General features: G+C 47.9%; 1 protein-coding gene across 5 annotated transcripts in view; it reads left to right on the top strand.

Annotated features, from left to right (window-relative positions):
• Window positions 1-14934, top strand: part of PDPR (pyruvate dehydrogenase phosphatase regulatory subunit) — a 49604-nt gene extending 34670 nt beyond the window's left edge. For 4 of the 5 annotated variants that reach the window (XM_055366332.2, XM_063700313.1, XM_055366333.2 and 1 more), the window contains 3 exons: window positions 742-831; window positions 5772-5954; window positions 8846-14934. In XM_055366332.2, coding sequence (XP_055222307.1) covers window positions 742-831; window positions 5772-5954; window positions 8846-9250 — 678 coding nt within the window. In that variant the 3' untranslated portion in view covers window positions 9251-14934. The remainder of the gene's footprint in view (window positions 1-741; window positions 832-5771; window positions 5955-8845) is intronic. The other variant, XM_063700312.1, reaches the window with a different exon arrangement.
• Window positions 14935-15761: the final 827 nt, after the last annotated feature.

A 15761-nucleotide genomic window follows, 5' to 3' on the forward strand; every position in this document is an offset into this window, starting at 1 on the left:
GTACAAATTGTTTCACAGTTTTCCTTCTTCTCCGAGGCAAAGTGAAAGCAACAGAAAACTCTCCACTGTTAGCCATCAGTGGACCCCTCCCAGCGTTTGCTCTGCTGCTTGGAGGAGTGACCCATACGCTCAACACCTGGCTAGTGCTGCATCCTGTCAGCCTCCTGTGGAAGCGGTTCTCCTCGGTGCTGCCCAGGACTTTCCACTTTCCTTATAGGAACAGTGATTGCGTCAGTGGCCGCTGTTAGGGAACTGAGCTGCTATGTAACATGTTCTGAGAATCAGAAGCCCATCTTTGACCCCAGGATAGCAGATTAATTATGTCTGTGGGCATCGGGCATCATCTTTTGTATGGCAGGTGGCCAGGGTTTGTCTGCCGATTCCCCCAGAGAAGACACTCGCCTTGTCCTCATTGTGCCTGCTACCCTCGACTAACACAAGGACCTGGCAAAGAGGAATATTTTGTGCTTGTCAAGGACTTTCCTCCACTCTCTACCATCAGCTTGGCTAAAACTCCTGAGATGGTAACAGTAGCAAGCAGAGATGTCACATAGGCAGTGCTCCATTCTCGGTGCCTCAGGACCTGGAAGTTAACCACTTTCGGGATGAAATTCTTGCCTTGACGTCTGTCTCCCTCAAAAGTAAACAGAGGGTGCAGCACTAATGAAAGGTTTCCCCAGGCGTCCCTCCCTTGACAAGCAATGTGAGTGCCCAGGCTGACTGCTGCCTTTGTCCCTGCAGGAGATGAGCGTGGGCTATGCAAATGGGATCCGGGTGATGAGCATGACACACACAGGAGAGCCAGGATTCATGCTCTACATCCCTATAGAGGTGAGAGGGCACCCTTCCCTTCCCTTCCCTTCCCTTCCCTTCCCTTCCCTTCCCTTCCCTTCCCTTCCCTTCCCTTCCCTTCCCTCCCCTCCCCTCCCCTCCCCTCCCCTCCCCTCCCCTCCCCTCCCCTCCCCTCCCCTCCCCTCCCCTCCCCTCCCCTCAACCACTGTGGGGTGCCAGTGCTCCCAGCAGTGCGTTCACCAGCACTGGCAGGTTTGGAGAGCTGTATCTGATTGGGCCTTGGGAACTGAGGTAGGCTGCATTGAAGAGATTTGACCATCTTTAACTAAGTTATATAAGTTTTTTTGAATAGGTGATACATTTAAAAAGTATTTGGCGCCGTCTGATCTGTTCTCACCAACTGTCACCAATAATATTAGTATTAGTTTTATATGTCATTTCAGATTTGTATGCATATTGCAAGCAAATTCATAATTAATTTTTTTTTTTTTGAGACAGGGTCTCACTCTTTTGCCCAGGGTGAGCAATGGCATGACCGTGGCTCACTGCAGCCTCAACCTCTTGGGCTCAAGCCACCCTCCCACCTCCGCCTCCCGAGTAGCTGGGACTGTAGGCATGTGCCACCATGCCTGGCTAATTTTTGTATTTTTTTGTAGAGACAGGTTTTGCCATGTTGCTCAGGCTGGTCTCAAACTCCTGACCTCAGGTGATACACCCACCTTGTCCTCCCAAAGTGCTGGGATTATAGGTGTGAGCCACCATACCCAGCCAAGCCCCCTTTTTAAAAACAGAAATGGAAGCATACTGCTATTCTTCATCCTGTTTTTTTTTTCACTTCACAATTTTTTTTTTAATTGAGACAGAGTCTCACTCTGTCACCTAGGGTGGAGTGTAGTGGCATAATCTCAGTTCACTGCAACCTTCGCCTCCCAGGTTCAAGTGATTGTCCTGCTTCAGCCTCCCAAGTAGCTGGGATTACAGGTGCACGCCACCACGCCTGGCTAATTTTTGTATTTTTAGTACAGACGGGGCTTCACCATGTTGCCCAGGCTTGTCTCCAACTCCTGACCTCAAGTGGTCCACACACCTCAGCCTCCCAAAGTGCTGGGATTACAGGCATGAGCTACCATGCCCGGCCTCACTTCACAATTTCTCTTAGAGCTCTTTGTTGGTACCTAAAGCAAAAGAGCTTCCTTGTTCTTTTTTTCTTTATTTTTTAACAGTGGCGTAGCATTCCATTGTGGTACATCATTCCGATACTAATAGACATTTATGTTATTTCTAGTCTTTTGCTGTTATAAAAAGGTCTGCAGGCTGAGTTCAGTCTAATCATATGCAAATAGTAATAGTTTCTTCCTTCTCCAGAACCTTTTTTTTTTTTTTTCTGAGACGGAGTCTCACTCTGTCACCCAGGCTGGAGTGCAGTGGCGCAATCTCGGCTCACTGCAAGCTCCACCTCCCGGGTTCACGCCATTCTCCTGCCTTAGCCTCCTGAGTAGCTGGGACTACAGGCGCCTGCCACCACGCCCGGCTAATTTTTTGTATTTTTCATAGAGACGGGGTTTCACCGGGTTAACCAGAATGGTCTCGATCTCCTACCTCGTGATCTGCCAGCCTTGGCCTCCCAAAGAGCTGGGATTAGAAGCGTGAGCCACCGCGCCCGGCCGGCTTTTTTTTTTTTCTCTTTTTTTTTTTGAGATGAAGTCTCACACTTGTCCCCCAGGCTGGAGTGTGATGGCATGATCTAGGCTCACCGCAACCTCTGCCTCCCGGGTTCAAGCGATTCTCCTGCCTCAGCCTCCCGAGTAGCTGGGATTACAGGCGCTTGCCACCACACCCGACTAATTTTTGTATTTTTAGTAGAGACAGGATTTCACCATGTTGGCCAGCTTGGTCTCGAACTCCTGACCTTAGGCGATCCACCCACCTCGGCCTCCCAAAGTGCTGGAATTACAGGCGTGAGCCACTGCACCCGGCCCATAGTCTTTCTTCCTATAATTTCCTTCCTTTGTTCTATTGTGACAGGTAGCAATCAATGATTGTAGGCATGCTTGTTTTCTTCTTGATGTTAGTCATACTACTTGTAGTGATAGGTTTTCTCTTTATTTTTTTTTATTTTTTTTTTTTTTTGTGTGTGTGAGACAGGGCATTGCTCTGTCACCCAGGCTGGCTTACTGCAGACCTCCGAGGCTGAAGTGATCCCCCTGCCTCAGCCTCCTGAATAGCTGGGACTACAAGCATGTGCCAACATTCCCAGCTAATTTTTTAATTTTGTTTTTGTAGAGGCAGGGTCTTGCTATGTTGCCTAGGCTGGTCTCAGACTCCTGGACTCTAGTGATCCTCTCACGTCAGCCTCCCAAAGTATTGGGATTACATGTGTAAGCCACTACCCCGATCTTATTTATTACTATTTTTTAGTGCGGTGGGATGATCATAGCTCACTGTAGCCTTGAACTTCTGGGCTTAAGCAGTCATCCCACTTCAGCTTCCTGAGTAGGTAGGACCACAGATGCCCAGCTATCTTTTATTTTTTTGTTTTTAGATGGAGCCTCCCACTGTCGCCCAGGCTGGAGTGTAGTGGCATGATCTCGGCTCACTGCAAGCCCCACCTCCTGGGTTCAAGCGATTCTCCTGCCTCAGCCTCCTGAGTAGCTGGGACTACAGGCGCACACCACCACACTTGGCTAATTTTTTGTATTTTTCATAGAGACAGGGTTTCACTGTTTTGGCCAGGATGGTCTCAATCGCCTGACCTCGTGAGCCGCCTGCCTCAGCCTCCCAAAGTGCTGGGATTATAGGCATGAGCCACCGCGCCCGGCCTATTTTTTATTTTTTGTAGCTTTGAGAGTCTCAATATGTTGCCCAGGCTGGACTCTAACTCCAGCCTCAAATGATCCTCTCATCTCAGCCTCCCAAAGTGTTGGGATTACCGGCGTAAGCCACTGTGTCTGGCCCTCTTTTAACTATTTGAGCCACTGTGCCCAACCCTTTTTAAATGATTAAAGCACAGATAATATCAGTGCATGAAATTTCATCTGCTTTTCCACACTCAGAAGTATTACAACAATATGAAGATGAAGAGATTGTTCAAGACTTGGGAAGAATTTAAACAGATGCAGCTGCCATGGTTGGCCTGTGCAGACAGGTTGATTCTGAAGTGCCACCCAGTGGTTCAGGTGTTGTCACCTGGGTGCTTGTGGTCAAACCTCATCAGGAAGGGGAGGCTCTGTGGCTCTAGCAGCTTCATCCTTGCTTGGAGGCCTTGGTTTCAGCTTTCTGATTTCCCTGGGCTGTTCCCATTCTTACGATTTTTCAAGAGTCTAAGAGATTATTTGTGCCACGCTTGGGTTCTTTATAAGCTGGCTTTTGTCCAGGAAGTTTATGTTTGTCTCTCTGAGAAGAGGTCTTCCAAAACATGGGGGCAGATGGCAGATTCTCATTTTGTTCACACTAAATCTCTGGTATTTTGTGAGAAAAACGAGTAAATGGTGGGGAACTACTCTTTGAGTAAATGGTGGGGACCCACTCTTCACTTTGATTTTCCCAACATTAGTCACGTAGTTGGATCTGGCCCAACACTAGTCACCTGGTTACATCTTTCTTCCTTGGTCATCTTCTTACCTAAAGGACCGGGGATTGAGCTTGAGGTGGGAGAGTACCACGTTCCCTGGAGATGCCAGCTGTGTATTCTCCTCATCCTGCCGCGTTCTGTGGGTCTCCTGCACCCACCTTGGCTGATTCAGGTGTTTCCCTTACACACATACCACAGGCGAGTGTTGCATGCAATAGCTTGGATTCCTTTTTTCCACATTTAAAGTTGTCTTCCCGGCACGGTGGCTCATGCCTGTAATCCCAGCAATTTGGGAGGCCGAGGTGAGTGAATCATCTGAGGTCAGGAGTTCGAGAGCAGCCTGGTCAACATGGCGAAACCTCGTCTCTACTAAAAATACAAAAATTAGCTGGGTGTGGCGGCGGGTGCCTATAGTACCAGCTACTCGGGAGGCTGAGGCAGGAGAATCACTTGAACCCGGGAGTGGAGATTGCAGTGAGCCGAGATCGTGCCACTTCACTCCAGCCTGGGCAAAAGAGCAAAACTCTGTCTCAAAAATAAATAAGTAAATAAAGTTGTCTTGATCATAGTGGTCTGTTTGGTAGATGCCTGTTCAGCTACAGTGGTGAAGTTTATAGAAACATACTGTGCTAGGATAAAGAACTGCAGTACCACTGAAGCTGGTTCTTTGCTACGTCTTGCTTTGGATTTCATTTTACAGTTTTTAAAGCAAACAGTGTAGTCTCATTTTTGTTGGACTTTAAACTTAACAGCGTATGTTCAGACAGGGATTGAATATTTGCTTTCAGTTTGGAAAACCTTCTGTTGACTGATCTGATAACGTACATGTTTCTGAAACCAAGAAAAGAGCAGCTTGAGAGCCTGAATGCTGTGGGACATGAGCAGGCGAGCCCTGCCTTCCTGGCTCCCCCACCGTCATCCGATGTGTGCACACGTCTCGAGTAACGTGTGAGAGCTGGGCCTCACAGCTTGGGCCAGTACGTGAGGGAGTAACAGTGGTTGGGAAATTGGAGTAAAAGAACAAAGCCAGAATCAGATGAAGACTGTGGAGGGTTAGTGGGCTGTTTTAGAAATGATGATGAGATTGGCCATTTACCAAATGGTGAGAGAGCTTCTATAAATTATTATTTAAGAATTGCTGTAAGCTAGAATCACCACACAAGACATTTTAGAGAGGTGAAAAGACATGGATCCTGTTGTCATGGAGCTTAAGTTCAGGCTGGGGTGACCCCAGCTCATCACTCCTGGGCTGTGCCCTGAGCGTGTCAAGGATGAGACATCCTGGGAGTTTTATACGCCTCCTCTCTTGTCCATGTTAATAGTGTGAGCCATCAGCACTTCCAGACATGCTCCATGCAGATTAATTCTGAAGGTCTGCTGCTTACGAACTTTCTGTCTCTTCCTATAGTACGCCCTGCATGTATACAATGAAGTGATGAGTGTTGGCCAGAAATACGGAATCCGGAATGCTGGGTATTATGCTCTTCGCAGTCTCCGAATTGAGAAGTTTTTTGCCTTCTGGGGTCAGGATATAAATAACCTCACCACGCCCCTGGAATGTGGACGAGAGTCGCGGGTGAAATTAGAGAAGGTACTGTGTTTACCCAGACTCCACTTTCACTCAGCATCCCGAGTAGTGAATCTGCACTAGACTAGGAAGAAGAACTGATATGACAGGAAAAGGGGAAAAAGATTGAGACCTTGATGTTAGCATCAGGTAAATGAGGACAAGAGTGCCCTGAGAATGAAAACTTTATAGGATAAAATATCTTCAAATGAAAACATAATAATGGTGGCTCACGCCTGAATCCCAGCACTTTGGGAGGCTGAGGCAGGTGGATCACCTGAGGTCAGGAGTTCGAGACCAGCCTGGCCAACATGGCGAAACCTGTCTCTACTAAAAATACAAAAAGTAGGCCGGGCACGGTGGCTCACACCTGTAATCCCAACACTTTGGGAGGCCAAGGCAGGCGGATCACAAGTTCAGGAGATCGAGATCATCCTAGCTAACACAGTGAAACCCCGTCTCTACTAAAAATACAAAAAATTAGCCGGGTGTGGTTGCGGGCGCCTATAGTCAGGAGAATGGCGTGAACCCGGGAGGCAGAGGTTGCAGTGAGCCGAGATCACGCCACTGCACTCCAGCCTGGGTGACAGAGCGAGACTCCGTCTCAAAAAAAAAAAAATTTGCAATAAGTAGCTGGGCGTGGTGGCCAGCACCTGTAGTTCCAGCTACTCGGGAGGCTGAGGCAGGAGAATCACTTGAACCTAACAGGCAGAGGTTGCAGTGAGCCAAAATCGCACCACTGCACTCCAGCCTGTGTGACAGGGCAAGACTCCGTCTCAGAAAAAAGAAAACATAATAAATAGACGACACTTGGTCAGGTGCGGTGGCTCACAACTGTAATTCTAGCACTTTGGGAGGCCAAGGCAGGAGGATCACTTGAGCTCAGCCTGGGCAATACAGCAAGACCTTGTCTCTGAATTACAATTGAAAAACAAACAAACAAAAAAACCCACTTATTTCTAGTGTTCTGCTGTCTAAAAGACTGAGTGCTTTCTGGGAAGCTATTCTGAGTTAATTATGGTGATGCATTAACATGCCACGAATATTTGTACAAACTAGTCGTCCTATAGTCAGCTGCTTAATTTTTGTGGTTTTTTTCTTTTGTTTTTGATTTTGAGGTGGGGTCTCATTCTGTCACCCAGGTTGGAGTGCAGTGGTGCGACGTTGGCTCACTGCAATGCCCTCTCATGCTCAAGTGATTCTCCCACTTCAGCCTCCCAAGTAGCTGGGACCACAGACACACAACCATGCCCAGCTAATTTTTTTGTATTGTGGTAAAGACAGAGTTTCACCACATTGGCCAGGGTGGTCTCGAACTCCTGAGCTCAGGTGATCCGTCCTCCTCGGCCTCCCAGAGTGCTGGGATTACAGGTGTGAGACAGCACACCCGGCCTAATTTTTTTGGTTTTTTTGTTTTGGGCGGATCACCTGAGTTCACAAGTTCGAGACCAGCCTGGCCAACATGGTGAAACCCCGTATCTGCTAAAAATATAAAAATTAGCTGGGCATGGTGGCAGGCACCTGTAATCCCAGCTACTCGGGAGGCTGAGGCAGGAGAATTGCCTGAACCTGGGAGGCAGAGGTTTCAGTGAGCCGAGATCATGGTGACAGAGCAAGGCTCCATCTCCAAAAAAAAAAAAAAAAAGGTAATAACTCATTTTGGAAAATATAAAGAAGGAAATTAAAATCACCCATATTTTGTCTATTTAAAGGTAGTAACTATTTTTTTTTTCTTTCTTGAGATGGAGTTTCATTCTTATTGTCCAGGCTGGAGTGCAGTGGCACGATCTCAGCTCACTGCAATCTCTGCCTCCTGGCTTCAAGCGATTCTCCAGCCTCAGTCTCCTGAGTAGCTGGAAGCCATCCAGCTAATTTTGTTTTTTTTGTCTTTACCAAAATACAAAAAATTAGGTGGGTGTGGTGGCGCATCTGTGGGCCCAGCTACTTGGGAGGCTGAAGTGGGAGAATCACTTGAGCATGAGAAGGCATTTTTGTATTTTTTCTTTTTTTAGTAGAGATGGGGTTTCTCCAGGTTGGTCAGGCTGGTCTCGAACTCCTGACCTCAGGAGATCCCCCCGCCTTAGCCTCCCAAAGTGCTGGGATTACAGGCGTGAGCCACCGTGCCTGGCCATAATCACCGTTAATAGTTTATTCTAGCCTTATTTGTTGTACATATGCGTATATATGTGTGTATGCATTGAATATAGATGTGCATGGTCTTGTTGGGATTATATAAAAAAGTCTTTTTTTTTTTTTTTTTTGAGACAGAGTCTTGCTGTGTCACCGAGGCTGGACTGCAGTGGTGCAATCTTGGCTCACTGCAGCTTCTGCCACCCAGGTTCAAACGATTTTCCTGTCTCAGCCTCCCGAGAACTATAGGTACACTCCACCACAATCTTGGCTCACTGCAGCCTCTGCCTCCCAGGTTCAAGTGATTTTCCTGTCTCAGCCTCCCAAGTAGCTAGAACTATAGGCACACTCCACCACACCCAGCTTATTTTTGTATTTTTAGTAGAGATGAGGTTTGCCTCATCTCTGTTAAAGGCGTGAGCCACCACGACTGGCCAATATAAAAACATTTTTCGAAAGTACTGTACTGATAAGGTATTTTATTAAGTGAGTGAGTTTTTTTCCTAAATGTTTTTGTTCTGTCTGGTCTTGTGACTTTATGTTTATAAAATAGGAAACAAAATGTGTACCTCTGTTGTTACAAAAATTACCGCGGCGTCTTTTATATTTCACATGCAGTTTTTCACATGGTAGAAATCGCACAGTTTCCCAAAAGCTGGCAGGGTTGTGGGAGGAGACGGCTGTGCCCCATTGCAGCGACACCAGGGGACCCTTCCCACGGTGCTGCTTTCTGTGCCGAGGGTCTGAGTGTCGCTGGATGACTCGGCGTTTCCTTTCTTTCTTAGGGCATGGATTTCATTGGTCGCGACGCCCTCCTGCAGCAGAAGCAGAATGGAGTGTATAAACGCCTCACCATGTTCATCCTGGACGACCATGACACAGACCTAGACCTTTGGCCTTGGTGGGGAGAGCCCATTTACCGGAATGGGCAGTATGTTGGCAAGACCACCAGCAGTGCCTACAGCTACAGCCTGGAGCGCCACGTTTGCCTGGGCTTTGTGCACAATTTTTCTGAGGACACGGGGGAAGAGCAAGTGGTGACAGCAGATTTCATCAACCGGGGAGAGTATGAGATTGACATCGCGGGATACCGCTTCCAGGCCAAGGCCAAGCTCTACCCTGTCGCCTCCCTCTTCACCCAGAAGCGCCGAAAGGATGACATGGAGCTGAGTGACTTACATGGCAAGTGATGCCACCAGGGCAGCCTCACCTCCTCCCCATCATCTTGTCCTAGAGTGGGTGTCACCTTGGAGCTTCTCTTCCTTCCGCCTCCGTTCCTCTTCTGGAGCCTTTGCCTCCCATCTCTTATCTCCTTGATATAATTTTGAACTTGACCTACTTTAAACTTTTTTGCTCTGCAGCCTTCCTTGCCCTTCCACCTCCTCCTCCTAATATTCACTCTGGGCTCTTCTTCCCTTCCCACCCCTCACTCAGCTTCTCATGGTGGCAGGAGGTGTGTCTGACAGGACAGAAGCAGGCTCCACTGTGGACATGAGTGATGGTGACAGCTGCTTTCAAATTCTGCATCTCAAGGCAGGGCAAGCCGGGGTGGTGCAGGTCTCAGGGCACGAGTCCCTCTCCCTTGGGTTCCATTTTCTTGGAGCAGCCTATTAGTTCTGGTGGGGTTGCCGTGTGTCGGATGCAGCCCTGAGGTGCAGCTCGTGCCTGCAGCCCGGCAGCTCGTGCCTGCAGCCCGGCAGCTCGTTCTCCTGTTCCGCTGTGCTGTGGGCTGGCACTCGATACCTCTGGCAAGAGGATGATCATCTACCTCACTGATAAGAGGCATCGCATGGACGTTCTCTGGTCTTTAGTGGAGACAAGCAGTTAACCTAGCGCCATCCTCATCCTCCCTGCAGAAGCCATTAGCAGACCTTTGGGCCAGGGCAGCCTCCCTATAATTTTCTTCATCTCTTGCTAATCTCTATAATAAGGTTGCTTTTTCTTTCTTAGTTGAGTAAACAAGTAAGCCACAGTGTTTGAAAGGGAAAAACCATGTTGCCTTGTGTGTTGCTTTTCCCAGTCAAAAGGGTCTGACCTCAGAAAGTCCCCACCAGTGATGCTGAGTGTTCTGCTATGGAAACAATGCTGCTTTTCTCTCAGCTGTCCAAAGTTCAGCCGTTCCTCCTTCCCCTTCTCCCAGTGCGTTTGACTTTGTCAGGTCAGCTTCACTTGTCCCCTTCACAGTTGGCCCATAAAGTCATGTTTCTCTCCCTTTAGAATAGGGAGGGGAAGGGATCAGGTGTGTAGTCCTGGGCCTTTCAACCTTGCGGGCTGTGCTGAGTTCCAGAGAGCTGCCGGAATTCCAGGTTTGGCTCTCCAGCACAGAGCAGAGCTACACAGAGGTGACCCACGTTAGTCCACTGAGAGTTCTGAGTCCAAAGGGTGTACGTTGCATAAGGCTAGAGACCGCTTTTCCTCCTTTCCCCCCAGGCTCTTTGTTTCCCTCCACCCACCCTTCCATATCCTCTGGAGCAGGAGACAATGTGGGTGCCCAGGAGTGCCCTGCGCTTTCAGGCAGTGTCTCTGTTTTCCCAAGGTGAAACTTAGATATCATGGACTGTTGTCCAGCCTCAATGCTTCATTTTCCCCTTGCATATCAACTGCCCTAATCTGACTTTTTTTAAGTGCAAATAAACTGCTATAAGACATTTTGGTTAGTAAAACTCTAGCCTTTGGCGTGTTGGTATCTTGGAAGCATTAGCTCTGATAGGTCTATAAGTGTATTAAGGGACATCCTTCCATTTCATTAGAGCAGCTTAAAATGCTCAGGTGTCTGCCTTCTCTGGTGTTTCTTTGGGATCTCTGTTTACCCACTTACGCTGGCTCCTTCTAGACATTTCTTGCCACTTCCCCAACTAGAGCACTCCTAGTAATTACTGACTTTAGTGCCCACCTTTTTGGAAGGTTCTGGTTGGCTTATTAGAGGAGCATATGATTAGAATTCTGTTTGGGAGTCTAGTTGTCTTGGAGCAAGTATGTACTTAACTAGCCGAGAGATGCTGCCTCTAGGCAGAGAGGAGGAGAGGTGTTGCTGGCTGGAGGGCCAACCAGTGAACAGCAGCTGTGAAGGCCTTGGGAGAGGAGGAACAGGCCCTTGGGCAGATGCAGGCATTACCAGCAGGGAGCAGACTTACCTCCGAAGATGGAGACAGGTGACTGAGAGCTGCAGGCCTCCCCTGCTCTTCCAAACACGTAGCATTTGCACCCCTCCAAAGCCATCTTTGTAAAGGAAAACGTATTTGTAATTGAATCCAGAAGAATTTAGTTACACATAGACATAACTCTTCAACCTTAACTATGGCAATACATTTGTGCTTTTAACTGTTACACAGCAGTATCACCACTTACCAGGATCCAAATCGAAATAATAAAAGCTGTCTCCATAGTTTAAAATCGAATAGTGCCATCATCACAGTATATTAGTCAAATAGAAGCTTCATCAGAAATGTATCCCACATAGAGTTTTAAGACTTGGATTCTCTTCTGCCCTTGTTAATCTCCAACTAATTACTGCAGATTGACACGTTTTTAATTAGCTGTCCTTTGTAAGAAGTCAGGAAATCTGATGCTGTGTCCAAAATTATGCACTGTTTGTTGAAGTAGAACCAGAAATCCTGACCTCCTGTTAAATGACATCAGTTTCCCCCTCTGAGCAACAGACTGCTTGTCTTGCTAGGAGAGGAGGATGGGGAGCTGAGCACTCAGGCTGTCCATTGAAACCCCTTGTCCATGAATAGGGTCATACTCCTAAGACTGATGGGATGTTGATCTTCTAGGACATCACTTGTTTATTCAGTGCCCCAAACACAGATTTCTCTTCTAGCACTTTAGAGTTCATCCTTGAAGTCTCTCCTGGTTCATTCAAATACAAGCTGTGTGAGTCTGGTGGTTTTCTGTAATTGGTCTAATGTGAGCTCTTTGAACAGACAGATCTGACAGTGAATGACTCTCCCCTGCTTCTGGCATAACGGCTTTGCCTCTGTCTAGTGTCCAAGCATCTTGCTGTTCAAGAGGAGAGGGCAGCATAACTTCCTGACCACCGGTGTCAGATATCAGAGCATTCTGGACTCCTGAGAGGCAGTGGCCTCTTGAGTGAACAGGGGAGGCCAGTAGATGCCCCAGATCCAGAGCTGTGGCTGCAAATCCAGCAGGAATAAGGAGGGACAACCACAGCCTCCTCATCCATGTGTCATTTCCAAGGGTTTGCCTTGTGTCTCAGCTCATTCTGGGCAGCACGTTTGTCTTCTGTCCCTAGAGATTTGAAGGATTTTGGACTCTTGTGAATGGGTGACTGGACTTGGCTTTACAGAGTTGGGTGCTTTTTTCTCTCTGCAATTACCTGTCATAGCATTTTGTGCTCACCACGAAGGATGGTCTCTGCCTTCTCTTGTCGGTGTATGCCATCTGAACCTAGGAACACAAAGTATATTGGCCTCAAACGGAGACCCAGGGTTGCCAGTTTTCCGTGGGCCTTCCCCTCCCTTGAAATGTCCTTAATTACCTCTCCTTCGTTGTCAGGCCACGTGTGACTTCTGTTCTTAGCACTGCCAGGGTCATTGACTTCCATCTAAGCTTGCATCAGGAAGATGTTCCTTCTGTGATCATTGGTACTGAAGCCAGAAAAGCTCTCATTCAGGAACTCTGAAGAGCAAAAAGGGACAAACACTAAGTGCTGAGCTGGGCCATTTGATCTCCTTTCACCTTGCATTGCTGTCACAGCACCTCGTATGACGGCAGGACAGGCTCCAGCAGCGAGAACTGCACAGTGACCACTGTATTTTTCACGCTCTTCCAGGGGTCCCTGTCCCCCGACATTGAAGAGATCTCATTCAGGCCAGAGACACAGAGACCACATAGCCCAGTGATTAAACCCCGGTTTCACTCTGGCCCCAGGAGTGGAGCCTGGCCACTCCTGTTTGGTTCTCATTGGGAGGCCCGCTGGCCTTGGATCATCTCCTCATGCACACCCGGAGTTTTACCTGCTTGCTTGCTTTCCTGGACTGCTGTTTGCAAGAAAGTAACTAAAACATGAAAAGTAAACCTCCAGCTTCCACAGTATATTACCTGCCGTTGCATGCATTTGAAAGTTAGCCTCCTCCCTTGCCACCGTCTTGGTGGCAGTAGCGATGCAAGAATGATGGGAGCTTCCCGAGAGCGTTCAGTGCTTCACTGAAGACAGGACCCGTAGCCTTCATTTCTGGCTCTGTGTCTCCTCTGGCATATGGACACATTTCCTGGCATTTGCCTGAGTCTACACCACTTTTTGAGAACCTGAAATAGAAGGGAATCTTCTGTGGCCCACAGTCTCCATATTGGCCCTAGAAGACTGGCCTGGCGGAGGAATTTGCGTTGGCTTGCTTTCAGGGGTTAGCTACAAGATTCAGCTTTATATCTCTGTTGCTTCTTGGCCAGTGTAGTCAATAAGGGTCTTCTTTAACATCTAAGATAGAGGTTTGGTTGGCCGGGCGTGGTCGCTTACTCATGTAATCCCAGCACTTTGGGAGGCCCAGTGAGGTGGGAGAATCGCTTGAACCCAGGAGGCAGAGGTTACAGTGAGCTGAGATTGCACCACTGCACTCCAGCCTGGGTAAGAGTGAGACTCTTGTCTCAAAAAAAAAAAAAAAAAAAAAAAAAAATCTAAGATAGAGGTTTGGTCAACAGTGCTTAATAATAAATAAGAACCTCCTGCCGTTCTAATTTTCCTGCTGCACCCCATCCCCCACACACCCCTCACGAACATTGATATAAGCAGTATTAACACAGTATAAAGAATGTTCACCTTGCACATGTCATTTCAGGCACATGGATTCAGGAGAAGCACAGTTGAGTGGAAGTAATGGTAGACTTGTGAGACTTGCCCCAGGCCTTGTGTACACACAATAAGTGGTGAGCCATGGGACTCTCCGTCAGCACCTCCCTCCCCGCCACCACTTCAGGCCAACACTTTAAGGTGCTGAGTTGTAAGGCTCCTCCATTGTCAGTACAGGGCTCGCCTTTGCAGCCCTGATCACTACCAGTACACTTTTCGAGACAACTGAGTATTTTTGTATGCCTTTGCCTTCCCTTTGTCCATGAAACATCAAGAGTTGTTTATGGTTCTTGACTTCTCTGAGCAGAGTGTCTGCATCTCTTGGAGAGTTACACGTGTATTTCTTCATGAGCCATTTTTCTCATTCTTAGATGCACCTGTTTTTATCCTTTGCAGACCATCTTCTGCCTTCTTATTTTCCTGTCTGTCAAAGACAGAAATTACAGGAGATAGGGAGGATTTTTTAGCATCTCTTTCAAAAGATGTATGTCAGAATTTCCTTTGCACACCAAGAACTGGAGCTTAGAGCCCCGCTGTTCTCTAAGCCAGGTTCTAGTGCCTTAAGCTCCAGAATGTCAGATGGTGGGTGCAGATTGGAAGAAAGAGAAAAGTTCATCTCGGTGTGTGGGTTCCCATCCGCCCCACATAGCCTCTCCTTCTTCAGAACAATGGGCGTGGGGTAGAAAGCTCTTTCAGTGAAGGGTGTTCTAGCAGCTCAGTTAACACTTTACTCTCCGGTCAACACTTGGGACGTATAAAAATGCCATTGTAACTACTGTAGAGTCCTGTGACTCATCGTTTGTGTTTGTCAATGTGCAGTTCAGCTTAGCCCTTCCCTGTTCCTATGTAGTTACAATCTGGCCCTGAAGACATCCGAGGCATTTCAGTAAGTGGAATCTTTTCTAGAGATCCTGGGTGACTTTGGGTGCACAGGGTGACCGAGCATTTCTGCCCCTGTGAATGTGGCACTAACACTGTGCACTGTCTCCACCAAGCAAGGTTTCCACTGAGTTTCTTCTCATGTTACTAGGTTTGTAAATGAATAAACACATTTTAACTACTCTTGCACGGCTGCTTGTGAAATGTTCTTCATCTGTAGTGACTTAAATGTGTTTGCCACCACAAAGCATAAACAGCGTGCAGAGGAGAGTGTACCTCCCTGTGTGTACCACAGTGTGAGGGAGGATTTGGGGACGGGGGTAGAGAAGATGTAGGTGTTTATCTTACCCTCCCTGCAGCGCTGGAGTGGCTGGGGGTGAAAGCTTCCCGCCTCCTGAAATTCCGACCGGCCATCTGCCTACAGCTGACCTCATAGGAGGAACCTGCCACCTGATGTTCCACGCGGGCACGTATGCACTCAGGTTTGTGTGGAAAGCAAGGGGGGTCGTGTTCTCACCCTGTGGAAACAACCCTGAGAGAAACAACCAGTGCTCTTTTTCTACACCAGCTTCCATCCACAAGTTGGTCCCTGGACTTGACCTGTTCAACTAATTTTTTTTTTTTTTTGAGGCAGAGTCTTGCTCTTTTGCCCAGGCTGGAGTACAGTGGTGTGATCTTGGCTTACTGCAACCTCCACTCCCAGGTTCAAGTGATTTCCTACCTTAGCCTCCAGAGTAGCTGGGATTACAGGCACGCGCCACCATGCCCAGCTAATTTTTGTATTTTTGTAGAGACGGGGTTTCGCCAGGTTGGCCAGGCTGGTCTCAAACCCCCGACCTCAAGTGATCCACCCACCTTGGCCTCCCAAAGTGCTGGGATTACAGGCGTGAGCCACTGTGCCTGGCCCCAGGTAATTTTTGAGTGGTTTTTTTTTTTTTTAAGTATTTGTACTTTTGAGAATCTCATAGGTTAACATGTTTACAACAATCTCTTCATCTTGTCTTCTAAGTCAG

Source organism: Gorilla gorilla, chromosome 18 (genome assembly GCF_029281585.2).
Source record: "Gorilla gorilla gorilla isolate KB3781 chromosome 18, NHGRI_mGorGor1-v2.1_pri, whole genome shotgun sequence".
NCBI classification, from domain to species: domain Eukaryota; kingdom Metazoa; phylum Chordata; class Mammalia; order Primates; family Hominidae; genus Gorilla; species Gorilla gorilla.